The sequence below is a fragment of the Cololabis saira genome, chromosome 13 (assembly GCF_033807715.1).
Source record: "Cololabis saira isolate AMF1-May2022 chromosome 13, fColSai1.1, whole genome shotgun sequence".
NCBI lineage: Eukaryota > Metazoa > Chordata > Actinopteri > Beloniformes > Belonidae > Cololabis > Cololabis saira.
The window spans coordinates 45,712,479-45,732,048 of NC_084599.1; the positions used below are offsets into that span (position 1 = coordinate 45,712,479).

Consider the following 19,570-nt stretch of genomic DNA (forward strand, 5'->3'; position numbering starts at 1 on the left):
GCCTGATGCTGGAGCCCAGTCCAACCTTTTCATCAGCGTGTTAAAGACTTCTGTGAGCTACATTATTATTATTGTTATTAGTGCCACGGCTTCCAGCCAGAGGCACGACTCCTCCAAAGCTATGCAATAGCAAGGAGGAGGAATGCCTCTGGGGAAGCCAGAGGCACTAATGTTATTCTGCGGGTTTATTATTATTATTCATTTTCCGGACAGATTTCGGTTCGCTACTCCTCCTACAGCTTTGAGAAAACGCGAAAAGTAAAAACGTAGAAACATGCGCCTTAATCAGGAATCGTGTGCTATTACTTTTATAAGCGATTGGGGTGCACGTTTTTGCGCAACGTGCACAAACGTGCGCTTTTAGCGCCATCCGGAATGCATTGGGAGATCTTTGGGGCCTCACCACTCGCACACCGTTACTCGAAGAATTATGAACCAATTTAGAAAGTTGTAGGCCCTGAATTTAACTACAGTCCTGTGGATTTTCAGAGCGATGGCACAAAGTTTTTGCACGAAGTGCAAAAACATTTCCAAATTTCCAAACTAATGGGGAACTATTTTCCCATGTACTTGTATGGCGCCATTCAAAGCGGATGGGAGAAAAAAGACAAAATTCACCTTTTTTCTGAGTCGCTTATCTTTCTCATACTTGCATGTAGAACTGTCATTCAAACTTCAAAACGGAGGAAAACTTCTCTTCTCTCTCCAAACCTGAAACAGTTTTTTCCTAAAATGTACACTTTTCAAGATATGAGCGCTCAAGCGAGGACTGGAAATCACTTTTTTTGTCAAATCTAGAGTGGAGGTTCTAATTGATCAGAGTGAGGAAACATTCAAAAAATGAACATAATTTTTATTAGTAACTCGAGCTCACGGCCAAACCATAAAAGCTAGAAAGATAACTTTTGGTCAGAATGTAGACATAGATGTTGAGATTCAAATAATGTGACTTTGACAGGCGTGGTGTGCACAAAATTTGAACGAGGGGGCCAACAGACACGCCAATTCCTGCCTCTGTCTCCATTGACTGCAATGTAAAAAAAGGTTTTCTTCAAAAAAATCTCATTTTTGTTTTCGAACTGCCGTTACTAACACATTTTAAGGAATATCTGAATAAAATTAAGATTGTCAGAATCTGCCGGGTTCTGTCTCCCTCACGATGTCTATGTTTTTCTGCTAGGAGCTATGGATTTCTCACAAATCAGAGTTATTTGAGGAAAGCTGGGGTTTTCTCACAGCCAGTCCGGAACCTTCCTCATTTCCAGGTTCTTGTTGCCCCTAGCAACAAGAGCTCAGCTGTTGACTGATTAGGCTGACCCAGAACTGGTCACATGACCCAGTCAGTACAGACTTCATTTACTTTACCTGGAAAATGGAGAAATCTGAACCCTGACCTTTTGACCTTAGATGATCAGCACTCCTGCTGGGAACAGGTTCATGGTATATATATATGTATATGTATATATTAATTATTACATACATACATAGACACATACACACATACACATACACACACACACACACACACACACACACACACATATACCATATGTATATTAATGAATGAATGAATGCTGCTAATGAATGAATGAATGAATGCTGAAGCTGGTAATGAATGAATGAATGAATGATGCTGGATGCTGAAGCTGGTAATAAATGAATGAATGAATGAATGGATGATGTTGGATGCTGAAGCTGGTAATGAATGAATGAATGAATTAATGAAGCTGGTAATAAATGAATGAATGATGCTGGATGCTGAAGCAGGTAATACATGAATGAATGAATGCTGAAGCTGGTAATGAATGAATTAATTAATTAATGGAGCTGGTAATGAATGAATGAATGAATGAATGAATGAATGAATGCTGAAGCTGGTAATGAATGAATGAATGAATGCTGAAGCTGGTAATGAATGAATGAATGAATGCTGAAGCTGGTAATGAATGAATGAATGATGCTGGTAATGAATGAATGAATGCTGAAGCTGGTAATGAATGAATGAATGCTGAAGCTGGTAATGAATGAATGAATGAATGAATGAATGCTGAAGCTGATAATGAATTATTGAATGAATGAATGCTGAAGCTGGTAATGAATGAATGAATGAATTAATGAATGAAGCTGGTAATGAATGAATGAATGAATGAATGCTGAAGCTGAAGCTCATTGGTTTAAATTAGCCCCGCCCCTTCTTCTAATTGGCCGATGTTATTGTCCAATAACTTTTGAATGGTTTGACATAGAGAGTCATGGGTTGTATTGAGTCCTTCACCTTTATTGCTTGTAAAATGTACACAAATGTGCAGCAGCCCGCCGTGGCACAAATTTCTGCGAGGAAATGGTCTAGTTATTATTATTATTATTATTATTATTATTATGATTATTATTTGTGTTATTATTATTATTATAGTGGTTATTATTAATAATTAGTTATCATTAGTATTACTATAATAATAATAATAATAATAATTATACTATTATTATTATTATTATTATCATAATTATTGTTACAATAATATTTATACTCATTATTTGTATTATTATTATTATTATTATTATTATTATTATTATTATTATTATTATTAGTATTGTTATTATTATAATTATTGTCATTGTTATTATAATTATAATTATAATCATTATTTGTATTATTGTTATTATAATTATTGTTATTATTATTATGATGTAATAATAATGTTTTATTACTCTTTGTAATATATCTGTTGTTGTTGTGGTTTTAAGTAGAAGTCCAGTGATTAATCTGTTGCTGTGGATAATCAGCTGATGGAGGAAACGCCACCTAACCCTAATGTTCCTGTAGCCCCCCCCCCCCCCCCCCCAACAAGTCCAGCCTCCACCAATAAAACATGACATGACACCATATACGCAGATACTCCTCAGGACTCCAGAGTCTGGTCCTGGTTCCCAGGTGGGGGGGTGATGGATGGATGGACCCCCCCCACACACACACACACACACACACACACACACACACACACACACACACACACACACACACACACACACACACACACACACACACACACACACACACACACACACACACCAACCCCCCCTCATCAATCATCTCTGATTGGGCCTGATCTGCTCTCTGATTGGTTAATGAGCCTCATCTGTAACCATTAAATAACGAGTGGGAGCTGACACCTGCAGGGCCGTGTGGACACTGAGGGGGCCCCCGGGGCCTCCCACCACGGGCGGGGGCCCCGGGGGGGCCACACACACAAGTTACATTTAAGACGTTTGAATAACATTTTAAAACTAAATTTAAGACCAAAAACAGTCACACACGTTGAAGGTCCAGGTTGCCAGATCTGACAGTTTCAGCCCAAATAATGAAAAACCAGCCCAAATAATGAAAAACCAGCCCAAATAATGAAAAACCGGCCCAAATAATGAAAAACCAGACCAAATCATACTTTTTCCATGTTAAAACCACAAATCATTAATGTGTAGTAAATGTCAAGTCATAAGAATAAAATATCATATAATTAATACAAATTAACCACAAAACAGCCAAAAACGTTCGGGATCCAAACAAAGACTACTATGAACTTGAGCAGATTAAAGCAAATAAAGTATCAGTTAGTTTATTGTGTTTTTTTTTTAGACCCCAGAAAGCTAAATTAACTTTAAAACACACGTATTTTAAACGTTGAAAATCTGTTATGTGCATTTGTGTGTTTGTTTGTGTGTCCTTAAGCTGCTGTCATGCCCTTTAAATTAACCCTAGGGGACAAATAAAGTGATTTGAATTCAATTGAAATCATGGAAACTTTTTTGTTAATAATTTCTCCTAAATATTTAGTAAAAACCAGGAAAAGCAGCTCAGATTTAAATCAACCGGTCAGGCGGTCGGAGCAGCAGAAATAGAGCAGCTCCAGCAGAACCAGCACTTTACAGCCCAGAATAAAAGCTGCTGCTAAATTTAAACTGCTAAACGGGGAAAACCGCAGCTCCGGGAACCAAATCAGATTCAGATTCAGATTCATCTCCGAGTTTTCATCCCTGAGTTTTCAGCATAAAATCCCATGTTATGAAATTTAATGATTTGGTTCATTATAAAATAATGCAAATAATGTATAAAGCTAAATTATTATTATTTTTTTCTATATAAAGCTAAATTAAAGTTACTCCCTGTCTGTGTTTTTCTCAATACATGAGTTAAAATATAATGTGCGTGATGTTTGTAAATTTGTTGTACAAAAAGCTGGAAAAGAGATTAAAAGGAGACGTTTATTTACCTGTTGTGGGAGTTAAACTAATGTTAAACTAACCTAGATTTACCGACGTGCAGCTCATTTTCAGTTTACAAAGAAAAGATTTGTAGAGAATCTTTGAAAGCTACAAATGTTAATATTTATTTGTTTTCGTTTGTTGCTGTTCTCTGATTTGTTTTTTATATTGAAAGAATTCTGGTTAGTTTATTTTGGTATGTAGGACAGGCGTTAAAATCATAATAATATAATATAATATCAGCACTAGTTTCTGCCTTAAACTCACTATTGTGTTGATGTTTGTGTTGATGATGTTTGTGTTGATGATGTTTGTGTTGATGTTTGTGTTGATGTTTGTGTTGATGTTTGTGTTGATGATGTTTGTGTTGATAATGTTTGTGTTGATAATGTTTGTGTTGATAATGTTTGTGTTGATAATGTTTGTGTTGATGATGTTTGTGTTGATGATGTTTGTGTTGATGATGTTTGTGTTGATGATGTTTGTGTTGATGATGTTTGTGTTGATAATGTTTGTGTTGATAATGTTTGTGTTGATAATGTTTGTGTTGATGATGTTTGTGTTGATGTTTGTGTTGATGTTTGTGTTGATGATGTTTGTGTTGATGTTTGTGTTGATGATGTTTGTGTTGATGATGTTTGTGTTGATGATGTTTGTGTTGATAATGTTTGTGTTGATGATGTTTGTGTTGATGTTTGTGTTGATGTTTGTGTTGATGATGTTTGTGTTGATGTTTGTGTTGATGATGTTTGTGTTGATGATGTTTGTGTTGATGATGTTTGTGTTGATGATGTTTGTGTTGATGATGTTTGTGTTGATAATGTTTGTGTTGATAATGTTTGTGTTGATGATGTTTGTGTTGATAATGTTTGTGTTGATAATGTTTGTGTTGATAATGTTTGTGTTGATGATGTTTGTGTTGATGATGTTTGTGTTGATGATGTTTGTGTTGATGATGTTTGTGTTGATAATGTTTGTGTTGATAATGTTTGTGTTGATGATGTTTGTGTTGATGATGTTTGTGTTGATGATGTTTGTGTTGATAATGTTTGTGTTGATAATGTTTGTGTTGATAATGTTTGTGTTGATGATGTTTGTGTTGATAATGTTTGTGTTGATGATGTTTGTGTTGATGTTTGTGTTGATGTTTGTGTTGATGATGTTTGTGTTGATGATGTTTGTGTTGATAATGTTTGTGTTGATAATGTTTGTGTTGATAATGTTTGTGTTGATAATGTTTGTGTTGATGATGTTTGTGTTGATAATGTTTGTGTTGATGATGTTTGTGTTGATGATGTTTGTGTTGATGTTAGTGATGATGTTTGTGTTGATGATGTTTGTCGTGTGACTGAATAAATAGATAATAAAGTATTTCAAACAAAAATCAAAGCAAAAGTACCTGGATGTTGCCAGGTTGTACAAACCCCAGCATTAACAGCATAAAACTGTATAAAACAGCATAAATGAAGCATTGGGGGGAGTCAGAACCAGAGCTGCAGACGCTCGTGGAGGCGTCAAGAAGGAGTTGGCAGCTGTTGCTGTAGAATTTGTAAAAGTGATGACAATAACCTTTTTCCCTTTTACAGTGTTTAGTTGTGATATGTGGGTTTGGGGCAGACGTGGTGGGGTCTGGTGGGGAATGGGGGGTAACTGGGACATGGTGGTGGTGGGAAACCAGAGTGCAGTCTGGGCCTCCCAGCATGACCCCCCCCCAACCCCCCATCCTGGCAGAGAATCAGAGTCAGAAGACGATCTGGGAAAACTGGCTGGATCAGCAGCGTGCATGTGAGCGTGCACGTGAGCGTGCACGTGAGCGTGCACGTGAGCGTGCACGTCTCTGGCCTGTGTGCGTGAGCGTGCATGAGTGACCCCACATCAGGGACGGGCCGTCAGGGTCTGGGGGGGGGGGTTCATATTGGGTATAAAGTAGGGACGGGTATCGGTCCGATAACGGGCAGAACTACTCGTACTCATACTCGTAAAATTGCCGCGCAGTTTACAGCAGTGGACTGCAGTTTACTGCCCCAGCAGCTAGTTAGCGTTAGCTTACCTCCACGTAGTCCCGGGCGTGGCCCCAGGAGCTAGTTAGCGTTAGCATTAGCATTAGCATTAGCATTAGCGTTAGCTTACCTCCACGTAGTCCCGGGCGTGGCCCCAGGAGCTAGTTAGCGTTAGCATTAGCTTACCTCCACGTAGTCCCGGGCGTGGCCCCAGTCCCTCATGGAGTCCAGGTTCCCCAGGCTGAAGGATTCCAGTTGGCCCAGGTGAATCTTCGCCACCGAGCGGCTGATCTTCCTCGTCACGAAGTTGGAGCCTGAACAACAACAACAACAACAACATCAACAATTAAAGCTACAAGCAGCGATGACGGGTCCTCGCACTCATGGCCATCGTCCCCATAAGCATATCAGACATGACACCACCCACGACTCTCTATGTCAAACCATTCAAAAGTTATAGCAGAAAGTAGGAACTATGAAATATGGACCAATCAGATGAAGGGGGGGCGCGCTTTTTGGCGTCTAGCGTCGCCACGGTAACGCTTTTGACTGAGAAAAGTAATGCGCGTCGTCGCAGGATGGAGACAAACATTTTGATGTATAACACACCTGAGTGCACGTTACGGTTCGGGCCGTATTATTTACAAGACCTGATAGAGCCTTATGTTCCTGGCAGAGCTCTCCGTTCTCAGAGTGCAGGTTTACTCGTAGTTCCTAGAGTATCTAAATGTAGATTTGGAGGGCGGGCGTTCTGCTATCAGGCACCATTACTTTGTAACCAACTTCCAATCTGGGTTAAGGAGGCTGACACCACCTCCACCTTTAAAACTAAACTTAAAACCTTTCTGTTTAGTAAAGCCTATAGTTAGTGTTTAGTAAACCTCTAGCTGGTGTTGGTAAATCTCTAGGTAGTGTAAACTCTAGTGTGTTAGAGTCAGTAGTCATAGTTGCAGCTATAGAACAAGACTATAATAGTTAGTCTCAAATATAGCTTGGTGGTAGATATGCTGCTATAGGCCTATGCTGCAGGGGGCACCGACATGATCCAAAACGTACGAAAAAACGTACGAAAAAAAAACGTACGAAGAAAACGTATGAAAAAACGTACGAAAAAAAACGTCCGAAAAAACAACGTACGAAAAAACAACGTACGAAAAAAACGTCCGAAAAAACGTCCGAAAAAACGCACGAAAAAACGTACGAAAAAACGCACGAAAAAACGTACGAAAAAACGCACGAAAAAACGTATGAAAAAACGTACGAAAAAAAAACGTACGAAAAAACGTACGAAAAAAACGTCTGAAAAAAACGTCCGAAAAAACGTCCGAAAAAAAAACGTACAAAAAAACGTACGAAAAAAACGTACGAAAAAACGTCCGAAAAAAACGTACGAAAAAAAACGTACGAAAAAACATACAAAAAAAATGTACGAAAACAACGTACGAAAATAACTTACAAAAAAAACGTACGAAAAAACGTACGAAAAAACGTACGAAAAAACTTACGAAAAAACGTACGAAAAAACTTACGAAAAAACGTACAAAAAAAAAAAATGAAAAAACTTACGAAAAAAAAGGTTTACTCGTAGTTCCTAGAGTATCTAAATGTAGATTTGGAGGGCGGGCGTTCTGCTATCAGGCACCATTACTATGGAACCAACTTCCAATCTGGGTTAAGGAGGCTGACACCACCTCCACCTTTAAAACTAAACTTAAAACCTTTCTGTTTAGTAAAGCCTATAGTTAGTGTTTAGTAAACCTCTAGCTGGTGTTGGTAAATCTCTAGGTAGTGTAAACTCTAGTGTGTTAGAGTCAGTAGTCATAGTTGCAGCTATAGAACAAGACTATAATAGTTAGTCTCAAATATAGCTTGGTGGTAGATATGCTGCTATAGGCCTATGCTGCAGGGGGACCGACATGATCCGCTGGGCAGTGCCTCTCACCCTTCTTCTCCTCTCCTCTTCCCTTCCTCTCTTCTCCATTACCATTTTTATTTATTATAAATATCTCATAGCTATAATTTTTGTCCATCTTTCCTGTAGTTTCTTGTGCCGGCCCCCCTTTTTTCTCTTTTGTGCATGTTTGCAGGCCGGAGCCTCGGGAGCTGCGTTCTGCCGTTCCCGGTCCCCCCCCCCATCCCTGGTCATCCCGTTGCTGCTTATGATCCTGGTCCTGGTCCAGGTTTCTTCCTCCTAAAGGGGAGTTTTTCTTGCCACTGTTTGGCTTAAGGTTTTTCTCCCACTAGGGGAGTTTTTACCTGCCATTGTTTATGTAATAATTGCTCAGGGGTTTATGTTTATGTTTATGTTCATGTTCTGGATCTCTGGAAAGCGTCTAGAGACAACTGTTGTATTAGACGCTATATAAATAAAATTGAATTGAATTGAACTGTAATATTTTTATATTTGTAATAATGTAATAAAAGGTATATTTTTTTGATAAAGTAAAGCTTCCTGTTATATATTTTTATTTTTATTTTTCTATGTTGTATTCGAGTAAAATTGAAATAGAAACAAGCGTTAGGACCTCATAAGTTTTTACTTCCTCATATCCTTTTCGGGCATGAAGGTTTATTTCTTTTTGATTTTGTTTAACGAATGCTTATTTGTTTTCTTTTTCAGACGTTTTGAGTAAATAGTTTTTTGTTTTTATAATTATTTTATGCTCGAAATAAAGATTTCAATTCCATTTAAATTCACTTTGGTTTGCAGGTCCAGGAAAGCAGGAGGTGAAAATCAGGTCGTCTGAACTCGGCCCGGTTCCTAGGAAGGTGTTGGAGGGACGGAGGGCAGTAAAGTCCTTCCCCCCTCCCCGACCCGGTCCACCAGCCCCCCCCCCCGACCCGGTCCAGACACCTGTGGGTCCTTGTAAAGCTCACACCTCGGCCCGGGTCGGCCCGGTGGGGGTGAAGGACCGGCCCGGCCCGCCGGGCCCGGACAAAGCCGGCTCTGTTAGCGGCCCGGGTGCTAATGTGTTTCCTTTCCTGGCCGTGGTGGAGGGGGGGTTAGGGGGTGAGGGGGGGGGTGACGGGAGGTTCTGGCCCGGCGGTGGCCGTTTAACCTCTCGCCCAGGGCCCGGCGGAAAGTCCAATAAAACCACGGGCCGTGAAAACTGAGCAGACAGGAGAACCAGCCAGAACCAGAACCTGACACTCTCTCTCCCCCTCTCTCTCATATATCTGCCCACCCCCCCCCCCCCCCGGTTCTGGTTCTGGTTCTGGTCTGCTGCCCGGGTGAAGCAGGAAAGACGTAACGACTGTGCTGGCACGTCTGGGCCGGAGAGTGGGGGGGTGATGAGAGGTGGATGGAGACGTCCCCCCTCATCCCCTCGTCCCCCCTCATCCCCCAGACCCGGTTCTGGGGCCAGACAGGACGGGGACAGGAGCTGTCAGCTGGGGGGTCCAGGGGGGCCCGGTTACTCAACAAGCCCTGCTGTTAGCGCCACCGCTAGCGAGGAGGAGACGACCCAGAACTCACTGACTCACTCATTCCAACTACCGAGCAGATTCTTTTCTGTTTCTGTTCTGCAGGTTCTAACCCTGCGTTCACGCTAATTCAGGGGTGTCAAACTCATTTTGCTTAGCGGGCCGGATTTTACCAATTTTTTTTCTCGCGGCCGCACGCTCAAAATAATGTGAAAATTATTTTTTCTAATTCTTTTTTTTTACTATTGTTATTTAATCCAATATCAGTTTAGTTAATTTTAAAGAAAATATGCACTTTGTTTACACTCTAATTATGAAAAATATATTTCTTCAGGATCTATTCTTGAAATTTCTCGTTTTGTTTTCAAATTATGTATAAGATACTTTTAATATCATTTCACAAAGATAAACAGAAACAAGTATGTTTTTTTTATATTTTGCTTTTTTATAGGAAATTTAATTAAAAGTAAAATCTTTCTTATTACATCCCAGAGAGTTTCTTTGTGATTTACAGTGTGATTTTCCAGTACAATTAAGTATATTTATTTTAAAAAATTGGCGCGGATATTTACGCCAGTGTGCCGAAAAAGTCAGCACTTCTTTTTTAACTGTTTTATTTTGTCACTATCCTCGTATTCAAGACTGAAATTCTCAGAATAAATATCTTCTATCATCTTTTTTAGCTGTGATATTTTTCCTGTGAAAATATATAATAGTAGTCAGTTAATAAAAATAAACGACCGTCTACAAAGAAATAAAATCGGCAAATGCATTCTAGAAAACTAAAAAACTGTTGAAAACTGTTCTTTTTGTGGAATAACGATGGATTTGTAGAAGAAATATATTATCGGATATGCTGCGATTTATGGCAATTATTTATGCCTTCCTTTTTAGTAAATTAACATTTCGTTTTTTTGCGTTGGAAACCTCTCGCGGGCCACATGAAAATCTCTTTCGGGCTGCATGCGGCCTGCGAGCCGCACATTTGACGCCCCTGCTCAAATGTCACGGGCGTCACAGGCGTCTGCTGCCATTCAGTGTCTATGAAAACAGGCGTCGAGAAGCGGCGGGAGCGGCGCGTCAATTTGAAGTTGAAAAATCTGAACTTTATGCAAATGAGCAGCGTTGACGCCGAGGCAGCGTCCAATCACAGACCGGGATTCCAGAAGCAAGAAGCCTCAATGCAGATTGAACTTTCCAGGGCTCCAGACTGCGACCAAATGCTCGCATTTTGCGACCAAAATTTGAGTATGTGCGACTGAATTTCATGTCCACTCGCACACGTGCGACCATTAAATTTGCCAGTGTTTTTTTTTTTTTTTTTTCTCTTTTACACGTTAAACGTGGAAGGGTTGCGTCAATGAACCCCCATATTTACAGGCCAATGAGTGTGAAAGGGAATGAGTTGGGGGATCTATTCATTTATTTATTTTTTTTTTTTCGTTTAATTTCACCAGCTCAAAGCAGGTATTACGCCCGGACCACATTTAATGCGACACAACTCGCTGCCGCCGCGGCGCGCACATAAAGTTAGAAGAAAGAGACGGCGGGTATGTTTGGTTTTAGTAACATCATGCTCAGGCAATGAGTCTGCAATGGCCCAGACGGGAGACACATGTAGCTCAGTGCTTAACTTTTATTTTTAATCCACTCTATATTCTTCTGGTTGTTCTCCGATATGTCCCCCCTCTAAAGCCTGAATTATGGTTCCGCCTTAAATCGACGCAGTCCTACGCCGTAGCCTACGGCGGCGGCTCTGCGTTGTTGTAACGCGGAACCATAAATCAGCCTTCACCCGGTACAGAAAAAAAAAAAGAAAAAGTGCTCCAATACAGCAGCTCTCATAATTTTATTTTGAACACTGCCAAAACTCTAACTTAAAACGTAACTAGAACTTAAAATTTGCTTGACACAAATGAAAGTTAAATTTTAACACGTGGGAAAAACACCTAACCTTTTAGTGATGTGTGTTATCAGGTGTAATGGCATTTTTAGGTTAGAAATAAGAACATTTCTTGGTGAGATCCTTAGTTATTTGAGTGAAGGCAGTGAATTTGGTCGACTGGTGTAAGTTCAGGGTTTTAGTAAAGACACAAGTAGGGAAATGTCATTGGCCAGTACCCCCAATATTTGTACATTTGTTAAGTACTGTGTTTAACAGTTACATTCATGGCTGAAAGGTTACTAAGCACTTTGTTACCAAGCACTTTTTTATCATGTGAATGTATGTTTTTTTTATATATAATGACAGCAATGGTGCTGTCAGTTTACTTTATGTTGCGGCATCTTTAAAAGTGCACAATAAAATGTAACACTGCATTTGAAACAGCACATTGTGGTAATTCATTAATCTATTATGAAATACGTATTACTAATACACTGAAATGTAGTAGAAATGTAAACATTTGGTTAGCGTGTCGATAAACGATGTGCGCTCCTAAAATTTCTGATTGTGCCCCTAAAAATGTTCAGTTAGGGGCTACTGTGTTATATTATATATATTATATTATTATATATATACTACTATACTGTGCTCCTAGTGAAAAAAGTTAGTCTGGAGCCCTGCTTTCATGTTCACACAAACGTTCACTCATTCACATGGTACAGGAGCAGAGCTGTCACTAACACACTTATTTCATCAGGACTTAATATATCTCATCCAGTAAAATTACATTTTTGCTGATTTGACTGCTGTTTTTACCTGAACTAAACGTTTTTACCTGAACTAAATGTTTTTACCTGAACTAAATGTTTTTACCTGAACTAAATGTTTTTACCTGAACTAAATGTTTTTACCTGAACTAAATGTTTTTACCTGAACTAAATGTTTTTACCTGAACTAAATGTTTTTACCTGAACTAAAGGTTTTTACCTGAACTAAAGGTTTTTACCTGAACTAAAGGTTTTTACCTGAACTAAAGGTTTTTACCTGAACTAAAGGTTTTTACCTGAACTAAATGTTTTTACCTGAACTAAAGGTTTTTACCTGAACTAAAGGTTTTTACCTGAACTGCTCATGTGAAACACGGTGGTTGAGGAGCTGGATGGTCCCAACCATTTTATTTGCTACATTGATCCAACCAAAATAATTAAAAACCGTGTTTATTAATCACAAAATACAGTACGGATTGCGTCGCCGCGTAGCCTACACCGTCGGTTCTGCGTTGGTGTGACGCGGAACCATAAATCAGCCTTGGAGGATTTATGGTTCACCGGGAGCAACGGCTCTAGTTGATGTTGATCCAGGACCAAACTTGTTAAGGAGCATCAAACTCACTCTTATCTACTCCGAAATAACACTATATAATATATATAAATATAAAGAAGGTTCCCAAAGTGTGATCTATGGTGAAATAGGAAACTGAAGATGTGCAGCTACATATAGATATGTGTAGTCTGTTCCCACTGTTCCCTCCAGTTCTGCAGCAACTTTAGCCCCGTCCACTGCAGCCGTCCACAGTGATGCTGTTTTCATATGGAGCAAGTTTTGCTAATTTGAAAATAAAATTTGAACCTGAAAATTCTTTTTTACAGTTTCAATTATATTTTTTTCGGTATCAGATCTTTTTTTTCTGTTTCAGAACTTTTTATTTCAGTTTCAAATCTTTTTTTCAGTTTCAAATCTTTTTTTTCAGTTTCAAATCTTTCTTTCAGTTTCAAATCTTTCTTTCAGTTTCAAATCTTTCTTTCAGTTTCAAATCTTTTTTTTCAGTTTCAAATCTTTCTTTCAGTTTCAAATCTTTTTTTTCAGTTTCAAATATTTTTTTTTCAGTTTCAGACTTTTGGCCCCGATGTGGCGTGGTGTTCCAATTTTATTTTCAAATTAGCAAAACTTTTGGCCTTGATTTGGCTCCATATTGTCAGTGTGAATCCACCAAGTAGCGAGATGTGTCAGGAGATTTTTGACGCTTTCAGTGTGAACGCAGGGTTAGGCTGAGTCGGGCTGTGATGTCATCACACTCCAGTCCACCGATTGGCCGGGGGGTTGGAGTCAGACGTCTGAGTCAGGAAGTGACATCAGAGAAAGAGACTCCGACGGCGTTGATTGAAATTTGTTGGAGGAATTGTGGAGGAATCGGGGATTACACACGTATCTTTTTGGACTGTCCAATACAGTAATCCCTCGTTTTTCTCGGGGGTTACGTTTAAAAAAGAACCCGTGATAGGTGAAATCCATGAAGTAGTAACCCTTATTTTACAATTATTATACGAGGATTTCAAATAGCGGAGATCTGCCCCGCGGCCCGAGGAATTGGATCTGAACGGGAGAATCGGTGCAGAACGTTTGTCCACATTATGGGTTTTGGAGAAAATTTGCAAACTTAAATTTGTCAGCTGTTTTACATATATGTACATGTACAGTACATATTAAACTTTATTTATATACCATTTGAACTATATTTTTTTTACTTTTTTTTAACATGCATGTTGGAAATAAAATCTTCTTCTTGTTTGTTCCGAGTGTTTTGCAGACGTCGGGTTGATTCCTGTCTTGTCTCAACTGGCCACGTGTTCAAGGTAGAAAAGGAAAAGTCAAAGCCCGGCTCTGATTGCCACCGTGTTGCCGTGGAAACGCTCTGGTTGCCGTGGCAACGCTCTGGTTACCTCAACACAGATGAGGTAAACTCACACACCTGTTCTGGAAGTGGACCAGAACTGCAAATCCCATAATCCCCTCCTTTGAGAGGCGGCCGCGGGGATTGGAACGTCTTCGTGGAGGAATGTAACCCTTCGTTTCTGCACTCCCACTCAGGTCTCAAGTCTGAGGTTCGAGGTTCGAGGTTCGAGTTCTGAGGTCGACCTTCACCTCCGACTCGTCTCACATCATCTTTATCTGATACGGGTGTAACGATATATCGTGCCACGAAATTTTACGATACAAAAACGTCAGGATACGTGTGGTGGAGGAGACAAACTGTAGGAGGAGCAGCAGACCCCCCCTCCATCTCCCAGACTCCAGCAGGAGGATCCAGCACCCCTCTATCCAGGAGTCTGAGATCTTCCCTCCTTCCCTCCCTGCTGCCACCGGCTCCAGCTCCAGCTCCAGCTCCAGCTCCAGCCCCTGCTCCAGCTCCAGCTCCAGTTTTCTGCTCCAGCTCCAGCTCCGGCTCCAGCTCCGGCTCCAGCTCCAGTTTTCTGCTCCAGCTCCAGCTCCGGCTCCGGCTCCAGTTTTCTGCTCCAGCTCCAGCTCCGGCTCCAGCTCCGGCTCCAGTTTTCTGCTCCAGCTCCAGCTCCGGCTCCGGCTCCGGCTCCAGTTTTCTGCTCCAGCTCCAGCTCCAGCTCCAGTTTTCTGCTCCAGATCCAGTTTTCTGCTCCAGCTCCAGTTTTCTGCTCCGGCTCCAGCTCCGGCTCTCTGCTCCAGCTCCAGCTCCGGCTCCAGCTCCAGTTTTCTGCTCCAGCTCCAGCTCCAGCTCCAGTTTTTTGCTCCAGCTCCAGTTTTCTGCTCCGGCTCCAGCTCCGGCTCCAGTTCCAGTTTTCTGCTCCAGCTCCAGCTCCAGTTTTCTGCTCCAGCTCCAGTTTTCTGCTCCGGCTCCAGCTCCGGCTCCAGCTTCAGTTTTCTGCTCCAGCTCCAGCTCCAGTTTTCTGCTCCGGCTCCAGTTTTCTGCTCCAGCTCCGGCTCCGGCTCCAGCTCCAGTTTTCTGCTCCAGCTCCGGCTCCGGCTCCAGCTCCAGTTTTCTGCTCCAGCTCCAGCTCCGGCTCCAGCTCCAGTTTTCTGCTCCGGCTCCAGCTCCAGTTTTCTGCTCCAGCTCCAGCTCCAGCTCCAGTTTTCTGCTCCGGCTCCAGTTTTCTGCTCCAGCTCCGGCTCCGGCTCCAGCTCCAGTTTTCTGCTCCAGCTCCGGCTCCGGCTCCAGCTCCAGTTTTCTGCTCCAGCTCCAGCTCCGGCTCCAGCTCCAGTTTTCTGCTCCGGCTCCAGCTCCAGTTTTCTGCTCCAGCTCCAGCTCCGGCTCCAGCTCCAGTTTTCTGCTCCAGCTCCGGCTCCAGCTCCAGTTTTCTGCTCCAGCTCCGGCTCCAGCTCCAGCTCCAGTTTTCTGCTCCTCTAGGTGTTAAATGTGCTGATGCTGCTGTGACATCATGGGTTTGTTGTTGCTAGGCAACCAACACAACACCAAACTCAGCTCTCCAACCACACCTTCAGTCTCTGACACTTCCAACTTACCAAGATACTCAACTGTTTTTTATCTTATTCACATTTTAATCCAGTGATTTATAACCTGGAACGCTGTAATTCCTCTGGGAGTCGGATGTTTCACATTTACAGGTTTTTCCCTCATGTTGTGTTTAAGTTTATGATCAGGACAATCTGCAGTTCCAATTTCACTGATTCATTAAACATTATCACTGATGGTGTTTTAATTTCACCGTGCCGCGCTGGGACATCTCGGCTCGTCCAATAGGAGGAAGGGGGTGGAGACTCCGCGGTTGCACAAACACATGAATGGAGTTGTATCGGTTGCTGTCGATTCTGTTCTGACTACAAATAAAAAAAACAAACCACTCCAGGTCTGGAATAGAATCGGGCCGAGACCTGAACCCTAATCTCTCCTAGGATCTCGGCTCACTTGTTTTGTCCTGCATCAGAGCGATTGCTGTGTTCACATGTACCAAACGATCCGATCTTTAGGGGGAAACGCTCCCTGTTCTGGAACAACTGCTGCAAACGGGACAGAGGTGGAAGCTCCCTCAAACTAATAAAAACTAAATTGATAGCTGGACCCAAAGACTAGAGTAAAGCTAACATTGAAACAGGCTGACAACAACCACACGACTCGCGTCTCACAGCTTTATAATAATGCTTTTTGGCTACTGAGAATGTTTGACCTACATCAGGGGTCGGCAACCCAACATGTTTTAGAGCCGTATTGGACCAAAAACACAAAAAACTAATATGTCTGGAGCCGCAAAAATGAAAAGTCTTGTATCAGAATTAGAATGAAAACAAATGTCGAAATGTCGAGAAAGAAAGTTGAAATGTTGAGATTAAAAAGGAAAGAAAAAAGAAAGAAAAAAGAAAGAAAAAGAGAAAAAAAGAAAAAAAAGAAGAAAAAAGGAAAACAAAGGTCAAACATTTTTGAAAAAGCTCCAGGAGCCACTAGGGCGGCGCTAAAGAGCCGCGGGTTGAGACCCCTGCCCCTAGAATCTGATCGACGTGCTTTTGGCTGCCCACGATCTTTTCGACGCTTTTCTTCTGATGCAATTAAAACTGAATTTATTGCAACTTCATTAAGATTGATCAGACAAAGCATAACGTTTGTAACTTTAGCACCACAGCGGTCAAAAACCTTTTGCCCTTCCGGGCCAAACATCGGTCAAAGAAACGTGACGTAACCACCGTTATATCTGTGGCTCAGGTAACAACGCACGCACGCAGGCTGAACCGGCGTCTTCATCCCGCCGTCACCACGAGGGATTTGTCCTAATAAGGTCGGGACTCGTAAAAACAGAAACCTCTGAGTCCGTGTTTCTAAAATTATACACAACTTTAATGATGAATTACGTAATTAATTCAGTGAGGATAAATCTCTCCGTTCAGATGACAGAAGCAGCAAAAGAGCTGCAGAAATAACACAGGAGGTAATTTAAGCTCTAAAGTTATCAATCACTCGTCGTATGGACCGGTGGAAGGAGAAGAGATGGAGTTATTAACGTCGGGTTTTACCAGCTGGAAACATCAGGGATTTAACATTACAGAAAGAGAAGTTTATCCATGCTCCTTTATTTCTCTATTTTACCCTCCAACAGACGTGATGCACCTACTGTCATTCAGCAGATGGTTTTATCCAAAGCAACGTGACAATAAGTCAATAAGTATAACTTAAAAAGGAACAGAGATCTTTAAAAAAATAAATAAAATTCAGGACTAAATTAATGGAACGTTGTGTTTCTGTAAAAGGTTTCAGTTTATGGAACAATCTGGATACAGAAGCCAAAGAATGCAAATCAAACATTACATTTAAAAGAATAATAAAAGCCAGTTTGATGAAGAAATATCACGATCATTGTTTAGTTAGGTGGGTTTTCTTTTCTTTTCTCTCTCTTTTTAGCACCATTATCATATTTTTTGTGTTTGATGACAGCTATTTTGTGTTATTTTAAAACTTTGTTGTAGTTTTTTTTTTTTGTTTTTTTTTTTAATTATGTTTTTTGGAAAGTGTTTTTTTTAAATTGCGTAATTTGTTTTTGTTGTTTTTGATTGAAATTGAAATGTGATTTCTTAGGAAAAAGGGACAGATAAAATCAGCTCAGTCTTCTTTCTGTTATCTTTCATTCAAGGAAAGAGATTTGTTGGAATTATATTAAACTGTTTTGTTTTTCTTTTAATGAATGAAATAAAGAATACAAATAAAAAATAAAAAAATGTGCCGTGTGTTTGTCTTTTCCTTGTGTTCTTTTCCTTCTTTATTTTACCCCCAACCGGAAATGTGGTTTCAGCTTCATTTTGCTTTAATTCTTCACTAAATCTGGACTATTTTCAACAAAGAATCATACGGAGTGAATAGTTTAAAGAAACTTCTGATAAAAGTTTTCATTTACAGGATCCACAAGGAATAACTCGTTAGTGCTGGAGGAGGATTAATAATGATCAGTTTTCTGTTGCGATAATAGAATAGAATTACAGTGAGATTAAAAGCAGCATCACCAGAAACAGTGCAAACAGATAAGAAATATAAACTAAACAATTTCCTCGCAGAAATTTAGAGAGTGCCACGGCGGGCTGCTGCACATTTGTGTACATTTTACAAGCAATAAAGGTGAAGGACTCAATACCGAGTCCAATGACACCACCCATGACTCTCTTTATCAAACCATTCAAAAGATATTGGACTATAACATAACGGCCAATCAGAAGAAGGGGCGGGGCTAATTTGTATATATAATATACAAATGTATATATATATATATATATATATATATATATATATATATATATATATATATATATATATATACACATTTGTATATTATATATACAAATGTATATATAATATACATTTGTATATTATTCATGGGATCATGGGATATATATATATATATATATATATATATATATATATATATATATATATATACAGTATATATATATATATATATATCCCATGAACCGGTTCCCAGCAGGAGTGTTGATCATCTAAGGTCAAAAGGTCAGGGTTCAGATTTCTCCATTTTCCAGGTTAAAGTATATGAAGTCTTTCCAGTTCTGGCTGAATGAGTCAGCAGCTGAGCTCTGGTTGCCCCGGCAACAAGAACCTCGAAACCTGAGGAAGGTTGGCTGTGAGAAAACCCCAGCTTTTGCCTTGTGAAAGTTCTGAAATAACTCCGATTTGTGAGAAAACCGTAGCTCGTAGCAGAAAAACACAAGACATCGTGAGAGACACAGAACCCAGCAGATTCTGACAATCTTAATTTTATTCAGATATTCCTTAATATGTGTTAGTAACGGCAATTCGAAAACAAAGTGAGATTTTTTTTTAAGAAAACTTTAGATGTCTACATTCTAACCAAAAATGATCTGTCTACCTTTTGCGGTTTGGCTGTGAGCTCGAGTTACAAATAAAAATGAAGGTCAATTTTTTACTGTCCTCACACTCTTTTTAGAGCTTTTAGAGCTCCACTCTAGATTTGACAAAAAAGTGATTTCCAGTCCTCGCTTGAGTGCTCATATCTTGAAAAGTGTACCTTTTAGGAAGAAACTGTTTGAATGACATTTCTACGTGCAAGTATGAGGAAGATACGTGACTCAGAAAAAAGGTGAATTCTGGGTTTTTTCGAACCTCCTTCCAGCCACAGTGTGACATTCTGCCCCATACAAATACATGAGAAAATCTCTCCATTAGTTTGGAAATTTGGAAATGTTTTTGCACTTCGTGGCAAAACTATTTGTGCCATCG

The 19,570-nt window shown here is 40.3% G+C and overlaps 1 protein-coding gene across 1 annotated transcript in view; it reads right to left on the minus strand.

The window, feature by feature from the left end:
• Positions 1–19,570, minus strand: part of LOC133458837 (GDP-mannose 4,6 dehydratase-like) — a 126,281-nt gene that overhangs the window by 3,605 nt on the left and 103,106 nt on the right. Inside the window, exon 8 of the mRNA XM_061739036.1 lies at positions 6,447–6,574. Within this exon, the coding sequence (XP_061595020.1) occupies positions 6,447–6,574 (128 nt within the window). The remainder of the gene's footprint in view (positions 1–6,446; positions 6,575–19,570) is intronic.